At 34.8% G+C, this 23,301-nt stretch overlaps 1 protein-coding gene across 8 annotated transcripts in view; it reads right to left on the minus strand.

The window, feature by feature from the left end:
- Positions 1-3,199: 3,199 nt before the first annotated feature.
- The window catches only part of ct (homeobox protein, cut), a 381,789-nt gene continuing 361,687 nt past the window's right edge, over positions 3,200-23,301 (minus strand). For all 8 annotated transcript variants that reach the window (XM_067781269.1, XM_067781267.1, XM_067781272.1 and 5 more), the window contains exons 7-8: positions 10,881-11,280; positions 3,200-10,794 (exon numbers count right to left, since the gene is read on the minus strand). In XM_067781269.1, coding sequence (XP_067637370.1) covers positions 7,698-10,794; positions 10,881-11,280 — 3,497 coding nt within the window. In that variant the 3' untranslated portion in view covers positions 3,200-7,697. The remainder of the gene's footprint in view (positions 10,795-10,880; positions 11,281-23,301) is intronic.

Raw genomic sequence — 23,301 nt, forward strand, 5'->3', positions numbered from 1 at the left:
AAATGTATCTAATAGTTAAACTCTCATTCATTCATATTTTTGGCCGCTTCGTTGGTTTGCTTCCACTCACAGCACCGTTTTATTTATTTATTTATTTGAGTCTTTAAATTTACAAATTTTTACAGACTAGCATAATATTAAGAGTAGAAAGATCTTAAATGACTAATTAGGGTTGCATACGAAGAAGTGCAGTCAACACCTGAAGAACTGAAAAACAAATTGAGATCCGCACAAGCCCTCGCAAAAGGCGCATTTACCGCATAGTTGGTCCTTGCAAAACTAATTTTAAAGGTCTCAAAGTGCCGCAAGTTTCTGCAGGGAACATTGAACTGAATTTTTTCCAGGAGCGATGGACAATCAACAGCTCCAGAATTTAAGCCAATGATAAACGAGCACGATAAGATGGTTCGCCTATTTACAAGCGTACTCAGTTCAATTAAAAGACATCTCGATTCATATGATGGCAAAGGATCAGAAAAATTCAAAGAGCGGAGAGCAAAACGTAAAAAAACTTTTTGAACTCTCTCGATACGATTAGAGGGACTAGTATGGTATGGCCTCCAAATTATAGCAGCATACTCCAGTCTCGATCTGACAAAAGAGCAATAAAGAGACTTGAGGGTGTGAGGGTTAGTGAAAGCTGAACAATTTCTACGAATGAACGCTAGCATGGCATAAGACCGAGTAATAACGTAGTTAACTTGGTTAGCGAAACCAAATTTCGCGTCAAAAAATACACCCAAGTCTTTAATTGCGGGAGACTTTCACAGCGACAGAAATTAAGGCGGATTTACATAGACGCTTTGGTTGTGTTGCATCGATCTGAAGCCTTGACAGGACCATAATATAAAAATGAGACTCCTTGCCTTTTTCTTCGCTTTGAAGCGATGAGAGTTGTAAATCCTCCTTTGGGAATCTCTCAACTTTTTGAGTCCCTTAACAGTCAACAAACTTTGCTTGGCAAAATATAGGAGCTGTCATAAATTTAACTCATCTGCCGGCGAAGCATCAAAATATTTACATAAACGTTTTGGTTGCGTGCCTACGCTTTGACGACGCCATACGAAAAACAATCAAACGCCTTGCGTTATCTTTGCTTTGAAGCGACCAAAGCGTTTATATAATTTTGCTTTATACATTTGTGTAAACAGCCATAAAAGCGAAAATTTTCACGCTTTATATTTTGTTAAGTTTCTCTAGATCTTTTTGACTCTAATTTAAATAAATTTTGCTTTTGGTATCTTTCCGCATTGTTGGAGGCTACAAATCTTCTATTAATTATATTTCCGCGGAAATATATGCAACTATTTCATCTGTTAAAACTACAAAGTTTTAGTAAACTATCAAATGCAACTCAGCTTAAAGTACTCTTAGGTACCAAAAATGCAACTCTAGACCTGATATTTGCATCAGGTGAGCGAGGCTGTTTGTAATTTGACATTTATCGCTTAGTTGACACACTGGTACTGTACACAATGAATATGTAAGTTGGGTGGCTAATTATAATTATTCTTACTATAACTTTATTGTTTTTATAATATTACAATTGCTACTATATCGCCTATTTTAATTTTGACTTTAAACATAAATATTTATGCTCTTAAGCAAAAGTTATATTTTTTCCCGAAGAATATATGTATGTATTTTGGCTTACCTTTTTTCAGTGTTAATTTTGTTTTCATTTAAATAATGTACATTTTCTAAACTTTTTTCTATTTTTTTCTTCTTCTATTTCTTTGTTTGATCCTTGTGTGATTTAGTCTAACTCATTTCATAAAACTTATATTTATATTTTTCCTGCTTATTTTCCTGTTATTTAATTTTTTTGTGCCCAAATGTAAATATTGTATCAAATCAAAAATTTAATTAAGTTATAAGTTATTTAAATTTTTCTGCTTGATATATATACAAATATTTTTTATTTACAATACTATATATGATAATTGCCTCATTTAATTACACACACTATATTTCAGCGAGGGTTAAGTTCCTCTCTTTTATTAATAAGAATATTTAACACTTGGCGCTCTCCGTTCGAGAAACAGGGATAGTTGCGAAATTCGCATAGGCGGTTAAGCGGCGTTTAAAGATGATGATGATTTAGCACATGTCGGTAACACTTACATATGTATGTAAAACATTTTTGCAAAACTTACTCTTAAGTCCGGTTTTTCTGTGCTAGTTTAAACTACAGTTAGAATTTAATCCTGTCACTTTGGCCGCTTAAGCTGAGATGAGCAGCAAAATTTTATGTTATCTAACAAAGTGGCAAAGTTAAACTCTAGTCAACTTTAACTGGAGTTTAAACTCGCACTGGGCATTCGAGCTGTTTACGGTTAAAGCTAACCGGCACTTTATTTCACAGATAATATCTCTGCAAATTAAAATGACAGCTTACGTAACGACTTCTGCCCATTAAAGTGCCAGTTAGTTTTAACCAGAATGATGAAAACGACCCATAATACGATTCGATACTAAAAATTTACTTACCACAGTCCACAGTGCTTGTTAGTTTATAGCAACATTTTTATGTTAGTTGTGTTTCCGAACAGTCAAAACAATACACAATACAGCAACATTTTCATAAAACTTAGTCATTTTTTACACCATTCAATTCTTGAATTCAAGTCTGCTGCGACATAGGCGAAAACGTTAAAAAATAGTTAAATTGTGGTTATTATATCAAAATAAAAATTTCTAGCTTTGGAATTGACGAATTTGGAATGCCACATTTACCTACCCGCGATTTGATGGTTTACTGTTCCTCACTATTCATTCTGTTGGCGGCTCTCTTTACCTTTACGTCTTTGTTTTTCTTGCTATCTCTTTCTCTCTCTGCTTGTATGCCATCTTTTGTTTCACACTTGCTTTCAAGAAAAATTGATAAGATTAAACGCGAATAGAAAGAACAAAAGGGAACGCCAACAAAGTTGAATTCGAGAATTGTATGGTTTAAAACGGGACTTACTAATAACCTGCAGGATTAAAAATGTAAATAATGATTCTGACTTTAACGGAACTTAACGATTCGTATAGAAAATAAAACTTTAGGACCTCATATATTACTTGCAATAAATAATGTAAATTATTATTTTTTGATCAGCGGGGGAGTTTCAAAGAAAAGCAAGAACTTTTGTTGGTAGTGAATAAAAAAGCAGCATGCAAATTTCATGAAATATGACAAGGGAGTAATGAAGAATAGCGCAACTTCCAGTTCTTAGCAGGCACTAATAGGAGGAGTAGTAAAATTAAGGGTACTCAAGTAGAGGGGTAAGGGACAAAAGAAATAAAAGTAACACATTTTAATTTTGGTTTATATAATAATGCATTTTATTTTTATATATATCTATATATTTATATGTATATGTATGCATGTAATAATAATGATAATAATAATAATTTAAATTTAAAATGTAGGAGGAAGATTTTTAAAAACGATTTGTTTTTGTTTTCTAATTTTTTTTTCTCGCTTATAAACTAGGCACTAAAACACTACAAAATTACAATACAATAATTACTAATAATCACTAAAAGTGCAATATCACTTAACACTCTATTTTAAATGTGTATGCTAATTATTAGTATTTTTTAAATTGAATTTATTTATTACTTAAGAGTAGGAGCTAACTTAAAATGCACTAAATGTAAAATTATAAACAATTTAAAAAAATCTCTATATATATTTAATTTATTTGTGTGCTATTTGCTATTTGTATAATTTGCTTTTAAAGTAAATATTTAAAAATAAAAATTGCTTTTATCTTTATTTGTATATGTATTGAAGCAAAAGACAATACTTAATAATATTTTTATAATTATTTCACTATTGCATTTGTTTGTTTGAATGAATGCTGCTTATAGAAATAACCGGTATATAAAATGAATGGGAAAACTTAACGGCTGCAGTAAATTTGTGAAATTTTTTTTGTTTACTGTATCATTGGTTTATTCATTTTTTATATAATTTTACTTCACATACATTCTGCGCTATGTTTTTATTACATAGTTATTTCAAATCATGCATACAAACAGGGAACTAATATTTTAAATACTAAAGCTAGTTTTCACTATGTATTTATTTTTTTTTTTTTTATTTAAATTTTTAACTATTTTAATGCATTTTCTTTAATTTATTTATATAAATATTTACAGCGCATGGCGTTTATGCCTTCTTAAACTTATTATTATTATTAGTTTTTGAACTAAATTTACACATATTTGAAATAAAAATAATTTCGTTTTATTTAAATTCTTTCCTTAATTTATTTATTTAATGCAATATTAGATATTAATACTTCGAAAGTGCCTTTTTTTAATTGTTAAATAATTGTTTGTTTTTTTCTTATTACCCAAATATGTACGTATTTTCAAATTTTGTGTCAAAACTAAGAGCTATGTGTTTAAATTTTTATGACGATATGCTTTTTAGTTACAATTTGTTGTTTTGCTCTCAAAGAATCTGAAAAAGTTTCTTTCGTTTTTTAGTTGAAAATTAATATTTTTTAATATTGTGGCAAGTATGCTTGCATATACCTATGGTGTGTTTGATTAAGAAATAATAATAATTAAATTGGTTGCGAAAAAACTTTTATTTGGAAGAAAAATGTGAACTTAACCGAATTTGTGAAGTTATTTTGAAGTTCTATAATAAACATTTCTAATATGAATTTAAAGCGTTTTTGATTAACAAATTATTATTTTTTATACAAATACACATTTTAATTTATGTTTATTATTAATTTTATTTCAATTTATTTTAAAAAAATTTTATGGGTTCGAATCGCGCAACAAAATTTTTAGTTTATTTTACTTTATTTTATATTTTAAAAAAATTGTCTCTTTCAATTAATTTCATTTTAAATTTATTTCCCTTTAATACTGTTACTTATCTGCCTGATGCATCTGTAGTCAAGCTACAAAATTTGAAACTAATCAAGTGTTCGTGGTTTGAGGAGGCAAACTGTTTCCTTTTATGTGTTTACCTCTTAAGAGAACGCATTGTAACGGCATTTCAATAACATACTAGTATGCGTTAATAAAATTATAGAAAAATTGGGAAAGAATTAAGTGAAAGGAAAAAATCCCAGCATGAAATACTAACTAAAAGTAAGATAACTCAACAGATATTCATATGGCAAGTCGGTAAGGCAATAACTATTGTTTGAGGGGGCTGATTACCTTTTAAAGAGGATGCTAAATCAACATTTTATAGTACAGAGCTGATGTTTTGCATACTACTTGGTTTCAAGTAGGTCAAATTTGACCACAAGCATGGTCATATCAATGAAAACAACTTGTCATACAACGTCAAATACTTTTCCCGTCCGTTTCGGCTACAAAGTGACAATTAAATTGAGCAATAAGTGAAAACGGAAACTGCTAAACGGTTTGGCAAATTTTACATTCAAATTTCATTTGCTAACATGTTGGCAAATTATTTTCGTTTGCCAACTGGCATCTTATCAATAAATAATGCCACAGAGTGTGAAACAAGGATAAATAATGAAACGGCTTGTGAAATAAATGAACACGAGATTTTAGCTTGCACACCGCTTCATCGACTACGAGTCAGTGATGTGACATAATGGAAACGCCTTTGATTTCAACTTACCAGCGGGTCAGCTTAGACAGTTTTTGATGTCAGTCGTTTTGACCTAATGAAACCCAAGCACAACAAAAGCACTATAAGATAGCGCATATGAGCAACTAGAAAACTGGATGGGGTAGACAATATTGAATTGATTGTCTAGGACCATGGCGGAACTATAGAGACAAACATATTCCAAAGAATTTGTATCTGTAATACGATGGCTAAGTTTCTAAATCGTTATGCGACAGAAGTTGAAACGTCAAATGTGTTTAAAAATTATCAATCAGCTGATTTCCGGCCATCATCTGTATGGTTCCGCCTTTTGTCTAGAACAAATCATGGCTCACATTTTCTATTCATATGCTGATCTCGCTAGGGAGGTAGAGCAATAATTGAGTTATGGAAAAAGTCTACAAGTTATATTTGAGTATTGTGGGTGCATCTTCATGGCAGATTTTTTCTTTAAAATTTAGCTTAATTATATTCGTCCCTCCTAGCACGATTGTCCTCCTAAACCTAAGTGGGTATGTATACAAATAAAAATAACGTGTAGGTACTTTGTTTTTGTAATTCGGAAGTTAAGGTGTGAAAACGTTTTAAAAAATACCAATCAGCTGATTTTCGGCCGTCCTGTAATGTTCCGCCATGTTTCAGTGTTTCATTAATCAAGTTGTCTCCTAACGGATACTGGTTCGTTTCACTGCGTTTGCTTGAAATCGAGCTTGTAGGCTTAACAATAATCACATAGGTTGACAATCGAGTTGGGGTTGACAAATTATTTTTTCTTTATTTTATCTTAAGTAATTTTATTTAATAATCATAATTAAAAAAATTAATATACATTTTTTAAACATTTTTATTTTGTTTATTAAATAATTAATTTGATTGAAATCACCAGTTTTTCTATTAACAAAGTTGTTAAATATTACGTATTTCGTGGCTTAACTGTAAACATATTTAATTTTATTGATTTTCTTACATTACTCTTACTCTTTTTTTGAATTTTAACTCATTTACCTAACTTTAATGCCTTTTAATGCCGTTAATTTTTTTCAAAAATTAAATAATACACTTTATATTAAATATGTGTGTTAACTGTACTCTATATATGAAGGGATGCATATATGTAATACTATAAATATTTTTTTTAAATTTACATACTACTGTTTAATGCGATTTTTGGTTTACTTCTACGCGCTTTTTGTTTAATACAAATACTCATTGTTATCGATAATATTTTGTTGTTGCTATTAAATAATGATTACTACTCAGCCTAAAGTTTTAATAATAATAATTACGTTGGCTTTTCATAATTAATTATGTTTTAATTTCATTTGCAAGGTTTTATTCCCTTTTTATGTATTTACTTTGTTTTTACTTTGAGATCAAAAAAGGGGCGTTCCAAAATGCTTCTTTACAATTCTAATCTCCTTATAATTACTACATATGTATGTAGGTGCGCATTTTGTTACTTTTGCATATATGTATTTAAAAAAAAAATTTTATTACTATTTACATTAGCGGTGGCAGGGCGTTCACTACTAAATAAAATACATATATCTGTTACTCACTAAGTTATTAAATATTTACATTTTAAACTAAATACTTCAATACCTACATATGTATGTATGTGTGTGAATAAAAAAAAAAGCAATGCTTAAGAAACTAGAATTTTAAACAAACAAATACTACTATTTATTATTTACTACTAAACCTGTTTACAGTCTTTATCGGCAAAAGAGTGTAAAAAATACACAAATGAAAACAAGTTACTAAATCAGTAACTATGCGGCAAGCAAACAAAGACTGCATTTAAATGCAGAATTTTTTTTTTTTAATTATTTAAATTTTTTTCTTCCCACTGTCTTTAACGTTTTTAAATGAATCAAAAATTTTCTATGAAAAAATCAACCAAAAGCAAATTACTTCCTACATTTTAGAAAAGCAACATTAACAAAATTCAGGTGAACGCTTAACGCCACAGATTGCACAATTTCACACACGATCCACTCGTATTCGACATATTGACATATTAGATACATACAAAACTAATATGATTACACAGTACACAGCTTTTGATTTATGCTTAAAACTACACACACCCTGTTTAATAGTTCCACGCGCTTGCCGCTGCTGCGATCACTGCTGCATTCGTTGTCGGCACGCTCACAGGAGTTACTGCTCTAGACGCTACCTCGTCGTCATGACTTTGACGTTGTACGCGTACCATGCGTAACTTTTCTTCACTTACCACTTTAAGCTTCTCCTCGCTTGACGCTGACGCCGCAGTTAGTGTCGTTGTTTCATTGTCGCTGTCGCAATCTTCCCTCTCCAGCTTGATACGCACTTCGGGCTCCATTAATCTTTGTTCGATATCAGCTTCACCACTCTCATTATGTTTGTTGGTCTCTGTATCAGTTTCGTTGGTTTCGTCACCTTCACTTCTACTAAATTCGGACGGTTGCATAACACACACACCATTAATGATGTGTTCCTGTTCGGTTGCGTTTGGTGGCATGCCTGGTATTATTGCCCCAGCTGCCACTAAACCGTTAGCATCGGCACTCGTTGCTGGTCCAGCGGGATTGACCCATTGTGGTGCTGATGGCTTGCGTCTTGAACTGCGCATATTGGCCATTAAGTAGGTAGCTGCTGCAGAAGAGAGCGGTGTAGAACGTTGCGTGCTGGTATCATCTCTATAATCACCGCTCAGCGACCTGTTGTCTCCGCCTACATCACCACCGTCCAGTGATTCATTATCGCTGAGATGGCTTTCGTCAAGATCGTCATCGTAGTCAACACTGCGTTCACGTTTTAACGAACCCATAGAAAGATCGAGTCCACGCATTTGCTCTTTGAAGGCTTGATTAAGCGCGTGCAAGTCGGGTTCACCACCTGCACCGGCTGCTGCCGCAGCAGCTGCAGCCGCAGCCCCTGGCATGCCAGCCAGACTGCGTCCAAGTAGTGCCGCAGCAGCAAAATAGGGCGGGTAGGGCAGTGTTGGCGCGCCACTCAGTCCCATGCGTTCTTTGTGCAGCTCGAGCAAACGTTGTTGCAACAAAATGCGAAATTGGACGGGATCGAAAGGCGTTGAATTGGTATTTTCGCGGCTGGGTATTGCATTTTCAGCGCCAGGCTGATTGTGTGGCACTTGCTGTTTGAGACGCATACGATGATTGTGGAACCAATTGGTTATAGTGCGCGTAGCAAGCCCAAGCTCGTTGGCCAGAAATTCGATAGTGCCTACATTCGGGTAGGGATCAAGTGCAAAAGCGAGACGTAAAGCTTCTTTTTGTTCCTCGGAGAAGAGGACGCGTTGCTTTTTGTTCGGTGGTGCGCCACTTACAGATGACCCGACAGAGCCGGGACCGGGTGAGCTGGTATAAAAATCGTTGGTATCATTACTGGAAGTGTCCGAGCTGTTATCTTGTGTATTTGGGCCAGTGGAACGTCGTCGCTTGCTCGCTTCACGCCTCTCATTTTTAATTACTTGCAACCGCTCTACATTGTTTGCATCCGAGAGCCACAATTGCATACGTATAAAGGGTTCACGACCTTTGATGGAAAGCATATGCCAGGGTTTGGGTTTGCTAAGCAACTCGGATACGGATCCTTGTGATAAGCCAAGCACAGCTTCGCCGAAAATCTTCTGCCCAATATTGTTCGCCAACAGAGCTTCCTTAATTTTTGTTGTAATGACTTGTGTGTCTAGATCCTGAGTAAGCGCCGCCATCTCGTAAACTGTAGGTGACATATGTTGGTGCATGTTACGCATTGCATTCGCTTGATGTGGTGAATGTATTGGCATCATCATTGGCTTTTTCTCGCTGCCTGGTGTACACGGAGCACCATTACCCACAGCGGCCCCTGTTGGTGGCAAACTGATGGCGTGTTGCGGTGGCAGTCCTGGCGAAGTCAAAAGCATGCTCTGGTGGTGTGCTGCTTGCGCTGCGGCAGCTGCTTGTGCAGCTTGCACGGCAGCTGCGGCTGCATGTTGACTCTGCGCTTGCTGTTGGTGTTGCTGCATTGCGGCAGACATGGCTGCGGCCTGCATTTGCTGCATTATATGTTGAGCTTGTGTTGGCTCCTGCAGTTTCAGTTCGTTCATCATTTTTTGCATGGGCAGCGAAGCGCTCATTTTGGTGGCCAAACCCTGCGGTATCTGCGGTGTACCACTAAAGCTACCTGTGCGCATTAGCTTCTCGGGTGCGATTTTATATTGACTGGCCACCAGTTTATGAACAGCATTCTCATCTTCGAGAAACATCTTCATGCGTATAAATGGTTCTCGACCTTTTTGTGTTAACATATGCCAAGGCTTTGGGCGTGCCAATAAATCGGAGACGGATCCCTGCGAAAGCCCAAGCACTGACTCGCCAAATAGACGCTGCGAAATGGAATATTGTGAGAGTGCTTCTTTAACACGGCGCACTATATCCTCGGTATTGAGATTATTGAACATATCGAACTGTTGTTGAGTAATTGGTGGCAAGACGGCTTTGGTGGGACGCTGTGGTGGCGTATGATGTGGTGGGATAGGTGGTTGTGTGATTAATGAGTTTGTGATGGATGCCATGCGCTGCAAAGGGCTTGCGTTGGCTGAGAAATCATCATTGGGTGTCATCGCGGGTGGCAGTATTGAGTTGCTCAATGGACTGGGCGCAGTCGAATTGCTAGCACCATGCATGCTCATTGCGTTACTCGTTGGTGGCGGCACTGGTGTGTGGGCTCCGCTACCATCCATTTTACGCGAATGCATTGATATACCTGAATTGGAGTGGCGTTCAACGCCATCTGTATTGGGCAATTCTTTGGCATTATTACTGCTATTGCCTGCATTGCTGCTAGGCATAGTTGGCGCATTGCTATTGCTATTACAACTTTGCGAATCCATGGAATTGCTAGAGTGCTCGATTGGACGTTGTCCATTTAACTTTATAGCATCTTTGGGATCCTTAATTGTGAGGTCTTGTGCGCCATTCAATACCTGCTGCTGCAGAGCCATCAAATTGGAGAAATTCGGGAAGTTTGGCAAGTTACCAGCTGCAGCTGCTGCAGCAGCGTTTTGTTGGTGCTGTTGTTGCAATTTGGCCATTTCACGTTCATACGCAAGACGTATATTCTCATCAGCGCCCATCATGTTGGGTAGACCACAACCGCTAGGCATACCACCGGCAGCGCTGAAAAAAGGCGAGAGCAAAATACTATACAATTAGGTGGTTTAGCAAAAAAGTAATGTAGAAAATAAGAAATTTTAACTAGCTAGTATATAAAGGCAGCAGAAACTTACTTTGGAAAGGCGGCCTCTCGTGGCGTACGTAGCAAGAATTCCTGGTATATGCGCGCCATTTTATCGGGTGTCATTTCGTGCTCCTGTCGCAAGCGGTGCTGTGCTTGCACAGCGGCGGGTGCTTCTTGCTCCTGCTTCAGCTGACTACTACTTTTGTAGAAGGGTGATGTGCTTAGAGGATGTGGGGATCTGGAATCTTCATTGCTATGCTGTGAATCATCATGCGCTGAGCGGCGATGTTGCTCTTGTTGCAGCTGTCGCTGTTCGGCTTCTTTCAACTGTTGCTGCAGTGAACCTGGGGTGGTATTCTTTATCATGCTCGATGCCTCGTTGAGTATGTGTGCAAGACGATCATCGGACATGGAGTCTTCACGTCCACCATATGGCGGTAAACCTGAATCTGTAATGAAAAAAAGGAAGAGCTTAGTACGCGGCAAAAATCAAGCGTGTGCAGCTAATCTATTGAGTAAAAATTCTGAAAGCGCAACAACACACTAACCTAGTGCGGCAAAGATATGCAGCGAGTTAAGACTGTCATAAACAAACCATTAGCCGATATAAAACCCAGAGGGAAAAATTTAAAGACATAAAAAAGAAAAAAACATTTGCTAAAAGGATTAGCACGCAATGTGCAGCCGGTCAAATAAATGACGAATTGATCGGCACTGTCATTGATGGTCAATGGATTTGCTGTCTGATTGCCCGCAGCACTGGCTGAACCTGTATTGCGAACGCAGTGTTTGCATGCTTTATTGCCACATTTATCGCACGCGTGTATGCCGTAAAAGAGCAGCGGTGAATTGCGACGATTTGAATGTGCTTTTATGAGCGCCGAGCACCGGCTGATGAGTGCCGCTTGCGACCGTTGAAGGCACCAAACCAAACTATCGCTGTGTTGCGTTCTATGTGCAATATAATTTATTGCATTTATTGATAGATAGTGCGGTAAATCAAGTTTGCTATCTAGCGTGGCGCAGTGATCATCACTCAAAAGCGAATCAATTCGTATGCGAGTATTTGTTTCGATGGAATTAAGCCATAAAATGGCAATCAGTTTCTGTTCAAAAGAGGTATTTTGCAATGTGTTTTACCGCTGGCAAGATCAGTGATGGTTAAATTGATGTGGCATCAATGCACATGTTTGTGTGTGTGTGTGAATATTTTATTGTTTTTTATTGCCTTTTCCAATTTTTTATTGTATTTTGTCTACTCTCATTTCAACTGTTATAAATATTGACTTGAATTAAGCATCATAAAAATGCAATTTGGTGCTTCCTGTGATTGATGCGCGGCGCGCTTAGAGCACTTTATTGTGAAATACATATTTGGTTGTTATGGGCTCGAGAAGAAATTAATTTGCACTTACCAACCTTACTTTTCTGTATGCTTTGGAAGGTACATTATGATGTTCGAAAAATAATATTTTGGCTCGAATTCGGTAAAATGAATCGAAAAAACCTGATTTTGAAAGAAATTCCATGGTTCTTTGTAGTTTGACCCGATAATTTTGGGATATGTAGTACGCGGTCTAGTGTTTAAAAAAAGCTCTAATAGAGTGCTTAATGGCAAATTCGTGGCCACTATCTAAACTATGTAAACCCTTAATCTAACTTACAGTGCCTTATTGTTTAAGCCCTTAGCGGCTGAAGTAAGCTGAACTTGAAGCTGATAATTTAGTTTGAAGATAAAATAAATTAAAAAGCACATGTCGACGTGCTTTTCGTCTGGCACTTTCCAATTTTTTTACATTGAATTCCTTTGTAAAAAGTTTCGAAAGTGCTAGTTTTCGTAAAGCACGTCAAAATGGCAAATGGAAATCTGAAAATGTACATATAGCGAATGCTACTGATGACATGTATGGTGCCTACTGATATATCGATTAAAGGAAAAAGTGTATTGTAATAGGGTCCCGGTGTAGTTCCTTGTATGGCCGGGACTAAGGTTAGGTTAGGTTGATGAAGACATCGCTTAGACTGAATGTGTTCATAGTGTTTAGAGAATTTGTTTGACGACCAAATTAAAAGCTAAACGTATACTAGAACCTAGATTAATTACTGCCTTTAAATCTAATAACTCTATTACGCTTACTATCCGAAACGTTGAGCTCGGGGGCGCGAGACACGAATACAGAAGGTGCTTAATTATTTCTTCTTGGAATACGTTATTTATAAATATTTTGCCACTGAATGGAGGGGTTTTCCGCTTAAAATATTTTGATGACCTCAGGGTTTGCCAAATAACTACAGAGGGGTGATCACGGCTTAAACACTTTCAAAATATGACTTTTAATACAGTAGACTAGTAAACAACTCCAGTTGTGATCCTTGACCCATGAATGGCTTTAAAAATTAATTAAATTAAAATATTCATTAAAATGAATTTTATTCCAAATCACTGCGCGATTGCTTTTTTTTGTCAAAACTCTAACCAGATGTGCATATAGAATTTTAAATGCTATACAATCACTGAATGCTTACTACAAGCACTTTTATATTAAATAAATAAGCTCTTGTATAAACATCATTATGCTCAAATTGTTTTAAATGACCAATTAACGCAACAAATGCAAATATTAAATCATTGAAAAAAAAAAATTAATAATAATATTGCATTTACACCATGCAATTCTCATACTAACTTCCCGCAATTCGAAAATTCGCGCATATTATCACGATTGACCCAACAATAAGCCACAAGCGAACCACTCAGCTGCTCAATCGGCGCATGTATGCCTGATGTTCCCCATCCTACATACATTCATGTATATGCAGTATTTTTTCCAAATAATTTTTTGATGCCAATAGTCAAAGCATACCCCTCCTACCTATGCGAACGATATTCAAACGCTATTTCTCATAAAATATTTGAATTGGCATGCAATGGGTAACAAAATGCAATACCAAATAAATGTCGAACTGTGAGAGGGTTATGTCGCGAGTATAGGGTACCGTTATCGGTCAATACATGTATATCATGGCGGAACGATACAAGGTGGCAGCATGGGACAGCTGACTATAAACTTTTTTTATTTGATATGATACATCAACTTCCGGCGTAGTACGATTTTGACGTTTGTCCATCGAATTTACAAAAACAAAGTACATGGAATTTTTATTTATGTTTGTAGGTATGTCACCATGCTGCCACCTTGTATCGTTCCGCCATGATGTATATCATGTGCAGTCACACTTATTAAACATTAAAATAAAAAAAAAATAAAAATTTCGTGCTGCAAAAATTCACATCAAAGCATAACAAGTAATCTCTGTTGGCTCCATTGATGAGCGATGTTAGAGAGTGAGCCACAAATGCTCAGTAGCAAAATAGCGGTTTGTCTCAGTTGAGTTTGGGGTCAACCAAGTGCAATTTGCAAACGAACGTCATGTCGTGGTAAGCAAACAATTCATAATCAAAAAAATTCAAGCATCAAAATGCGAGCACCAATAGTCAATGCAGCAGTTTAAAATCATCGTGCATGTGATTGGGGTGGTCGCAAAAAAGGATGAAAGGTTGACGAAATCATGGTTGCTTTGACTGGTTTGCTGGTTGAATAGTTGGACGACCACATTTCGCTTGTTGAATTGAAAAAAAAAAAAAAACATAGTGAGTGAGTTAAAACAAAAATTAAAAAATAAATCACAAAATACCAATGGAAAACATAACATGGACCACACTAATTTGGCACGCGCCAAAACTCAATAGCCTGGCGGCAAATACATCATTTCATTTGAATACGAATTCAATTTTCCAGTGCAATATAAAGTTCCAAGAGTGGGTGATAGGCAGTATTCAGAGAGAGAGTAGGTGCAAGTGGTGGTGTTGGAAAAATGTTGACTTGATGCAGCTAGATATAATTTTTTTGTGAAGAAAATTGTAATATTGGAAAGCAAGAAAACGAGTATGTGAAGTAGCTGACATATCGGATGAGTAAAGCTAAAGATGACACAAAAAAGGTGGGCAGTTACTTATGTAAATTTAAAGTATACTTTTTCCTGTCAATCATAATCTATCATCAATGTTGCACTACCTAAGCTGTTGGTCATTTTAGGTATGCGAGCTCATAGAGAAACATTACCAAAACACAAAAGTCAAGAAAAAAAAAAATTATACGATTTAAAAAGTAAGAGCAAGCAAGGATGACAATTAAAAAAGAAGAGAAAAAATGTTGAACAAAAAATAAAAAGAAATAAAAAGAAAAAAAATCTAGTACAACAAAGACGAAAAGAAATCACTCGCTTGAATAATTGAAAATCGCTTTACAACGACGAGATAGGAATTACTCAACACTGCCGGATAGCTCAATACACAAAGGAGCAAACACTTGTCTGTACAATACCACTCAAATCCAAAGGAAGCAATAAATGATCGCAGTTACAGAGTCATACAAAAGCAATCAGGCCATCACATCCTACATATAATGCTACCTCGAGGAGATAGAGTAAGGATAAGCATTTAGCAATACAATAGTGACTGTAAACTTTCGCAGAAGAGTATGGAGCGGAAATCAACACATGAATGACAAATGGCAGCATTCTAGCTTATTTTTTTACTCAACGAAATAGCTGTGGCAACGCTTTGTTGTAAAATGCCTGCAAACAATTTTTGGTATTGGCACGGGATTCAATTGAAAAGCATCATTCAAGCGAAAAGTATTGAATGACGATGATGTCGTCACATACATGCATGTAAGTTAGCATCGACCACGGCAGCACGGAAGTGATGTTGGTTTGCAAAACTGGCGGAGGAGCAGTTAGAATAGCTTGCGAATAGAAAGGAGTATGTTTTGCCAAATCGCAGGCGTTATTGAAGTTAGTTTTTTGTAATTTTTGCTTGTTTGTTTAGTGTTTATTTTTTGCAGTAAAGCCAAGTGTTAAACTCTGTGTTGACAGTGGTGTTTGATTAGCTATATGAGTTTTTATGTGCTTTAGTGCGAAGTGATTGTTTATAGAACTGATTTTTTGCTTTTACATTTGTGCTTGCTTTTTTTGTAACAGTTGATTACAATAATAGCTGCTGTGATGGTATTAGAAAAAAGCACTGATGTCGTTAAAGTGGCTAGTGACAGGTGATGACAAATATAACTGACTGTTTAGGTAAACAAGAAAGCAAAGAACTAGAAAATTGACAAGTAGATTAAGTTGATAAACTTGAAGTTTTTGAATGCGATTTGTAGAGGGACTTGTAGATATGTAAGTACCAGATGTAAGTTAGAAAAGAATTCATAAGTGGAATATCAGTGCAGGTATCTTTTACAAGCATTAAGCTACAGTAAGAAGTGGTTTATAAGCTGATGATTGGAACAAAAATCAGAAGTGGAATATGAGTGGCAAAACAGTAGTTCAATAAGCTGGTATTTCGCAGATTGTTAAGCTGTGAAGCAAGAAACTGGAAGATGTGTTGTTTAAGGATATAGCAATGAAAAATTTTAGAATTGTGGTAAAATTTAAAAAGCGTCAACCAAATTCAATTTTCGTCTTTTTCAAAAAAGTATATCCCACATTGAACTTATAAACTCAAACCCTCAGCAGCATCAATCACTTGGTGCCGTTGCTGCTAAAGTAAAAAAAAAAATTGCCAACAATTTTATATTGTTTTCATCAGTGGTCAGTTATAAACGAGATAAACGTGCTTGAATAACCAGCTATGTCAGAGCAGGGTATTTACAAATGAAAATATTTTTGATATGCACACATGTGAGAAAAAAATTAATATTTTTTCACCAAGTCAAATGGAACCCACAGCAATATCCGTTTCCGCAAAAGTGAAAAAAAAAATTATATTTCAATTTTCTTTTGTCTGAGACTAGCAAGGATTAAACGTCTGGCATACACATTACTCAATGTCCGAAGGCCAACTGATTGCGCGCGCGTATATATGTTTGCATAATATTTGTAACATAAAATATTTGATTTGATTATTTTAAAAGTGAAAGCGTAAATGTACTTGAGTTGCGCTTTTCATTTTTCTTTGAAAAATATGGAATTCATATTGAAAAATATGGATCCATTGATGATGAAGAGAATAAATATAAAATCAACTTTGGCTTGTTGGCAAAAGAAATAAAATTGAAATCTGAATATATCAAAGCAATAAAAACTATCTAGTTTTTCGTGTTAGCCTTCAGCTAGCAATTGCATATTGAAATTAAAGGGCTTTTTAAAGCGACGCGAGTTACATTTTTTATTTGCTTTGTTGAGTTTTTGAAGCATTGAAAATTTGTCTTTATTGATTTGCAATCAGTTGCTTTACGTAAGCATTAAAATGTAGACTTTAAAGGTAATTATTGACAATTTCAACAATATTATGCAAATACTAAGAGCTCATTAGATTATTGTTTCAACATATGCATTTTGAAGTGTTTATAAATATGATATTCACATTAATTGCAAAATTTCTAATTAAAATGCCAATCTTAAGCGCCTAATTGTATGCAATATTTTATATTATTCAACCATCTAATCATATGTGCATATATTTATCAGCTGCATGAATTATGAAGCCCACTTGATTTTAACACTTCACAAAACGACACCTGCAAGCTTACGCTTAAGTAGCTCTTACGCTGAACCGATGTTATATATTGCTTTGAACTCGATTTAACATTTGAATGACTTGCGGTTACTGACTTGCTGTTACCACCAATTCTATTTCTTCCAGCAAAAGTGTCAATTTGTTAAGTCTACGCACCTATTTTCTCGCTGAAATGCAATCAAACGAAGCGTGCATATGTCAAGTTGTCAGCAGCAACTGGTATCGTGTAAGCACTCGCAACGATTGTATGTAATTTTAATATGTATATTTATTTAAGAGCTTCCGAATAACAAATCAAGAAATAAATCGTTTTCTACTTTTTATTGCAATTCGGCTTTGTAGTATATATTTTCTTTATCCTTACAACATTTCCTTCTGGTTTTCGGATCTTTTAACGATGACAGCTGTGAGTTCTATGTGTGAGTTTACGGTGTCGCATTTATTGCGTGGCTTACTAATAGCAAATGCAACACTGCATTGAATAAGCGATTTGACAGTTGAAATGAAGTTTGTGGTTTCACTTGAAGAAAAATGTGTTGGGGGTTATACACATTGATAGGTACTGCAGCACAATAATAACTTTTGAAAATGAATTGCAAATTTAGTTTTCAAATTCATTCCATTCCTACATCACGTAGCAATAGGAGTGCTCAAACTTATTGCTAGGTGCTGGCGACTTAATGCAAAATTTTAAAATTCTTATTATAAAAGCATCTTGAATGTGGATGTTATTTTTTTTTCAGACTACTCTCACCAGCACTTATCGATAACACATGCTTTTAGTATTCATTATACCAAATTTCAATATAAAACTTTTAACACTTTTTGAGTTAGGACTTGGTGTTAGTGTAGCGCAATATTGCAGTGGTGTCACCCTAAATGGGTTCACTTTAGAAACTGGCTTAAAATACCACTTGAAGCGCCCTTAAAAATTGGGTATGAGCGCGACAAAATTGGCAGAGTTTTCTATTTGTAACTTTGACATGTTATTTGCAATATTTCTACGAAGTTTCATTAAAATAGCTTCAGTAGATTTCGAGTTATGTCGTGGTGCTACATATGTATGTGGTGCAATGTTTTTAAAAGATACTTTTGAAGATATCTAATTCAATTGTAGCCATATTTTGCGCGCAGATGGCACGGTACATTATTTTTACAAAATTCTATTTAAATAACTTGCATACATTTTGAGTTATGACTCGGTGCAAAAAGTTATGAGCAGTATTTTAAAGAGTATCATTTTAGAAGTGCTTTAAATAGTGGGCGTGGTTATCAACCGATTGCGCACTTTTCCTATATATTAATGCCTTCGACTGCTGGCAATATTTATATCAGATAGCTCTACAGTGCTTTAAGAAGTTGCACTTCAAAACAAAAAAAGTTAAAATATTTAAATAAATTTGGTTTACTTTTATCTAGTTTCTTACTTATTTTAGATTTTCGCTCAAAAACAACAAAAACTACGTATAACTTAAGCAGCAACAACCAAAACACCCAAAAACGACAATACAAACTTTATCACATTTTGACATTTACATGCCGCAACTTGCCGCATGCAACACCCTTTCCAGCTTTCATAGCTTTCCAATTAAAATTAGCACAAAATTTGCGCCCCTAAAAGGCCACTATATATATATCTTCATGAAAAGAAATTGTGGTTTTCTGTTTTATCAAATATTTTTTTTTTTGCATTGCACACATGCAAATCACTTTGGCAAAACCTCATTACAGCGCAAATAAAAAGTTATTGGCGCAAAGTTTTTTGGCTTAACAGCAGTGAAGGAAAATCAAAATGGATATAAATTAATGCAAGCGACTGTTGAGCCCGATTAGCGGAGTTATCCTTGAAGAGAGCGTAGAGGTACATGGGTAGATGTAGGAAGTTTTGTGCTTTGTGATATGTAAGAAATTGCATACTTGTTAGTTTTTATGCTTCTTCTTGCTTCTTATTTCAATATTCTTCTCCTTCTACTTCCTCTACTTACACACATATGCTCCACACATATCGAGTAGCAATGACTGGAAGCAAATTTGTTTCCAACATCATTATTGCAAGTTACACAACAACAACAAAAAAGGTTTTCTATGCTACATTACAGCAAAAAAGGTGTAAAAAGTACCTACGTACTATGTATGTATGTATGTAAGTATGAATTATGTATGTGCAAGCGACATATGCAAAAATTTTCTCATTACATGCATAAAAGCAAACAATTATCATAGAGACAATCGCACAAACCAAATCAGCCGCCAGCAGCGAAAACTTTGTCTTCGACATTTTCAATGATTTGTACAGCTCATCCTTTTCCTTCCTCCCCACTACACAGCACCATCATAAACTGCACTCCTTTTGTTTGTTGCTAATTTTTTGCGCATTCTTTTCTTGCTGCCATGTGTTGCCAGTCAGAAAAAAAGTCACAAAACAAACGTGCATACAATCAAATAAGAAAAATAAGAAAAAAAATTACAAAAATATTTTATTTGAGCTAATTAGTTTGTAATTAAGTTCGTTGCTGCGGGGTGAGGGGTATGTAGAGGTATTTAGTGCAGGTTGCTAGTAAGGTGAGTAAGTGGCACGAACAACAAGAGTGACACACGCACACATACACATACAAATGAGCATAAACACAAGTAATGACAGCGACAATGGCAATTAAAATATGTTGCGAAGCCATGTAAGTGCGAGAGAGAGAGATAGAGGGAGCAGCAAGGAGCTGAAAAGGGCACATGCTAGTTAGCGTATATGTTGTGTTATTCAGTAAGTATGGTTGCCACTTTATATCAAAAATGCTACTTTTTGTTTGGGTATGAGTAGTTGGTTCCTATTTATACAGACCATTCATTTGAAGTTTTGATGTCTGGTTAAAACCTGTAAACCCTGAAGCTCCGAGCTCGCATGAGTTGGTCTTATCTGTTTATATGCCCTTAACCGCACTAGTTCCGAACTAGCGCAAAACTATCTCACTAAGAGACGGTACTAGTGCTATTTCTGTCTTCTCGTAGTGCTTTCAACGGACACTTATAACATTGTGATGTCCTACAAAATGGCAATTGTTTTCCTTTGCAGATCTTTAGTTAAATTCATGTAGCTCAGGCTTAAGCGCTGTTGGTACAAGTGTGGCAACCTACAGTACCGCTTCACATCCGACTAGATCCAAACCTATAGTGATGAACTGGTGTTTTGCCTGACTGTCTGCCATTTTCGCTGCAGGGTTTCTTGACTAGAAAATATTACTTTCAAAGGCGAATATCGATTCTATCAATTTCCAGACGCTTTATTTGATAAGTTTTCAAATCAAAAAAATTTAATTTGAAAAATATCGTTTCTCTTTTAAGTTTTGGTCCTTTTTACAACAACTTTTAGCACAAAAAAAATAATTTTGTGTGGCAACCATGCATATATAAAAAACAATTACTCATACCACGCGTTTGCTCTAAAAAATTATACATACTTTTAGTTTTAGTACATGAAAAAAAATAAAAAATGTAAAGAATCAATAAAAATATTTGCGCGTGTATAGGTCTGACTATTTTCAAAATCTAGAAAATTGCATAAATTATATCGATGCATTTTTTGTAAACTACTGTAAATTGAAGCAATTTTCTCCACAAGAAAAATTACAACGCGGTGAAGTTTTGCACTTTTACATGCTGTCTATCCCCTCGACCAGTAGTAGTTTGCTGGTCTTACTAACCGGAGGTACCCGACTTAAGTGAGGCTAAAAAGGAGTTAGCTTCTAAGAAAAAAATTTTATGTCGCTCTGTTTTGTGTTATGTTGTCTTATGCTATGTTGTCTTAAGATAAGGTAATTTGGTTATTTAATATGTATTGTGTTATGTTATGCTATGGAATGTATGCTTGGAGGTGCTGACTGCTTATGTGGGTATGATGTGCCATGTTATGTTCTGTTATGGTATGCTATGGTATGTTATGTTATACTACATATGTTATGTTGTATTATATTATGTTATGTTATCTGTTTGTGATGTTATTGCTATGCTATGTGTAAATTGTGTTATGTTATGTTATTTTAATGGTTGTTATAGTATGATATGCTATGTTATGTTGTTATTTTATGTGAAGTTATTGTTATGTTAAGTTATGCTATGTTATGTTACATTATGCAATGTAATGTTATGTTATGTGATGCTGCTGTGTTAGGATAAGTATCACACGTTACTTTTGTGTTGCCACATTTTATTATGTTAAGACTATTTATGTCATGTGCTTTTTTGAAGTTGATAATTTATTTAATCTTGCTTTCTTAAAATTTTATGCTGATATTTTGTTTTTCTTATTCTAGTAATAAATACAACAACACAATTTTTAAAATTTATTATCTTCATTCAAAATTCCGAAGGACGATTTGACAAAAAAATTAAATATAATATAAATTATTTTCACGAAAATCTAAAATTAAATTAAATAAATTATAAATCTTTTAAAAATCGTCAATAAATCAATAAGCCCTATGAGTCAGTATACGCAAAAATGCTACAAAAACTTCAAAAGCCAAATGCACAGTTAAATATACGTATATCGAAATATATATTTATGTATAACATAAGGGTGGTCCTTAAAAGAAGAATTATTTTTATTATATCCTTCCCAAGGTAGTAAGATGGTAAAAGATATATGTATGTAATATAAACGTTAAATACCATTTCAAGACGGTTAAGGGCGTTCTTACCAACCGGCACTTTATCTTACAGAGCTCCGAATTATATACATATCTGTCAAATGAGCCAGTTAGCGTTAACCGAAGATGGTGAAAACGGCCATAAGACGCGTCGTACAGGGTAAAAAATATTGAAAATAGTTCATTACATATATAAGGACTCCCCTAATGGACATATATGCAAAAGTACATAAAAAGCACTTTGTCACGAAAACATCAAATTAATTTATGTTTATAGTGTTAATATCTTTGTCGCAAAAGCCCCAACATATTAAATAACAACAAAATGATATTGTTTAAAAGCAAAAACAACAACAACATTTATATAGAACACATTCAGTTTTTATCGAGTATTTCCAACACCTTGCCATCATTTCGTCACTAAAATGCAAAATTAATTTTTATTTTTACTCAATGATTCTTTACACATGTTGAATTCTCTACCTATGTATATACGGATGTACATATGTATGTTTGTGTGCGTGTGTAGCAAGCAACGACACAAGAAGAACCAAAAAAAGTTGAACGACAAAAAAAGTAAAATTGACAAGCGCAAGATTTTATGTCTGCTACCGCCCACATATCGCATTGGCCGCAGCTTAATGTGGAATTTTAATGGCTACAGTTTGGAAAATATTTAAACAAAATTGACGAAGAGCGAAATGGAAATTATAGATGTAGAAGGGCGGGTGATAACTATTAACAGTGGAATAAATAAATCTTTTAAAAACTAAAGTTAAAAAACCTAATCGTCGAAAACAAGGAAATATCAAGACTTTTTGATCACAATATCCATGCGGCGAATTCATAAAAACAAAAATCATGTACGCGATATTTTCTTTGAAGTTTGTAATATTATAGTCAATTGGATATGAATTTCATGCAGAGCGAAATCACGGCGAATTGGAATGATGTTTAGAAAAAGTTTCAGCATGCCTTTTTCTACATTATTTTAGCAACATTATTAATTTGAAAGCTATTTTGCTTGTACTCAATTCATTAAAAACCGCGGCGAATTCGAAATCCGCGAAAAATCTTATTGTAAATCATTGAAATGTGCTGAAAACCCCTAAAATCTATAAACACTTTTAACTTTTTATTATAGCCGAAACTTAGAAGTAAAATTATTTTTTATTTAAATAATATTCATTTCTAAAGCAAGCAGGCTTAGGCGGCGAATAATAATATTTATCTTGCGCAATGTTTGGAAA

Source organism: Eurosta solidaginis, chromosome 4 (genome assembly GCF_040869045.1).
Source record: "Eurosta solidaginis isolate ZX-2024a chromosome 4, ASM4086904v1, whole genome shotgun sequence".
In the NCBI taxonomy this organism is placed as follows: Eukaryota; Metazoa; Arthropoda; class Insecta; order Diptera; family Tephritidae; genus Eurosta; species Eurosta solidaginis.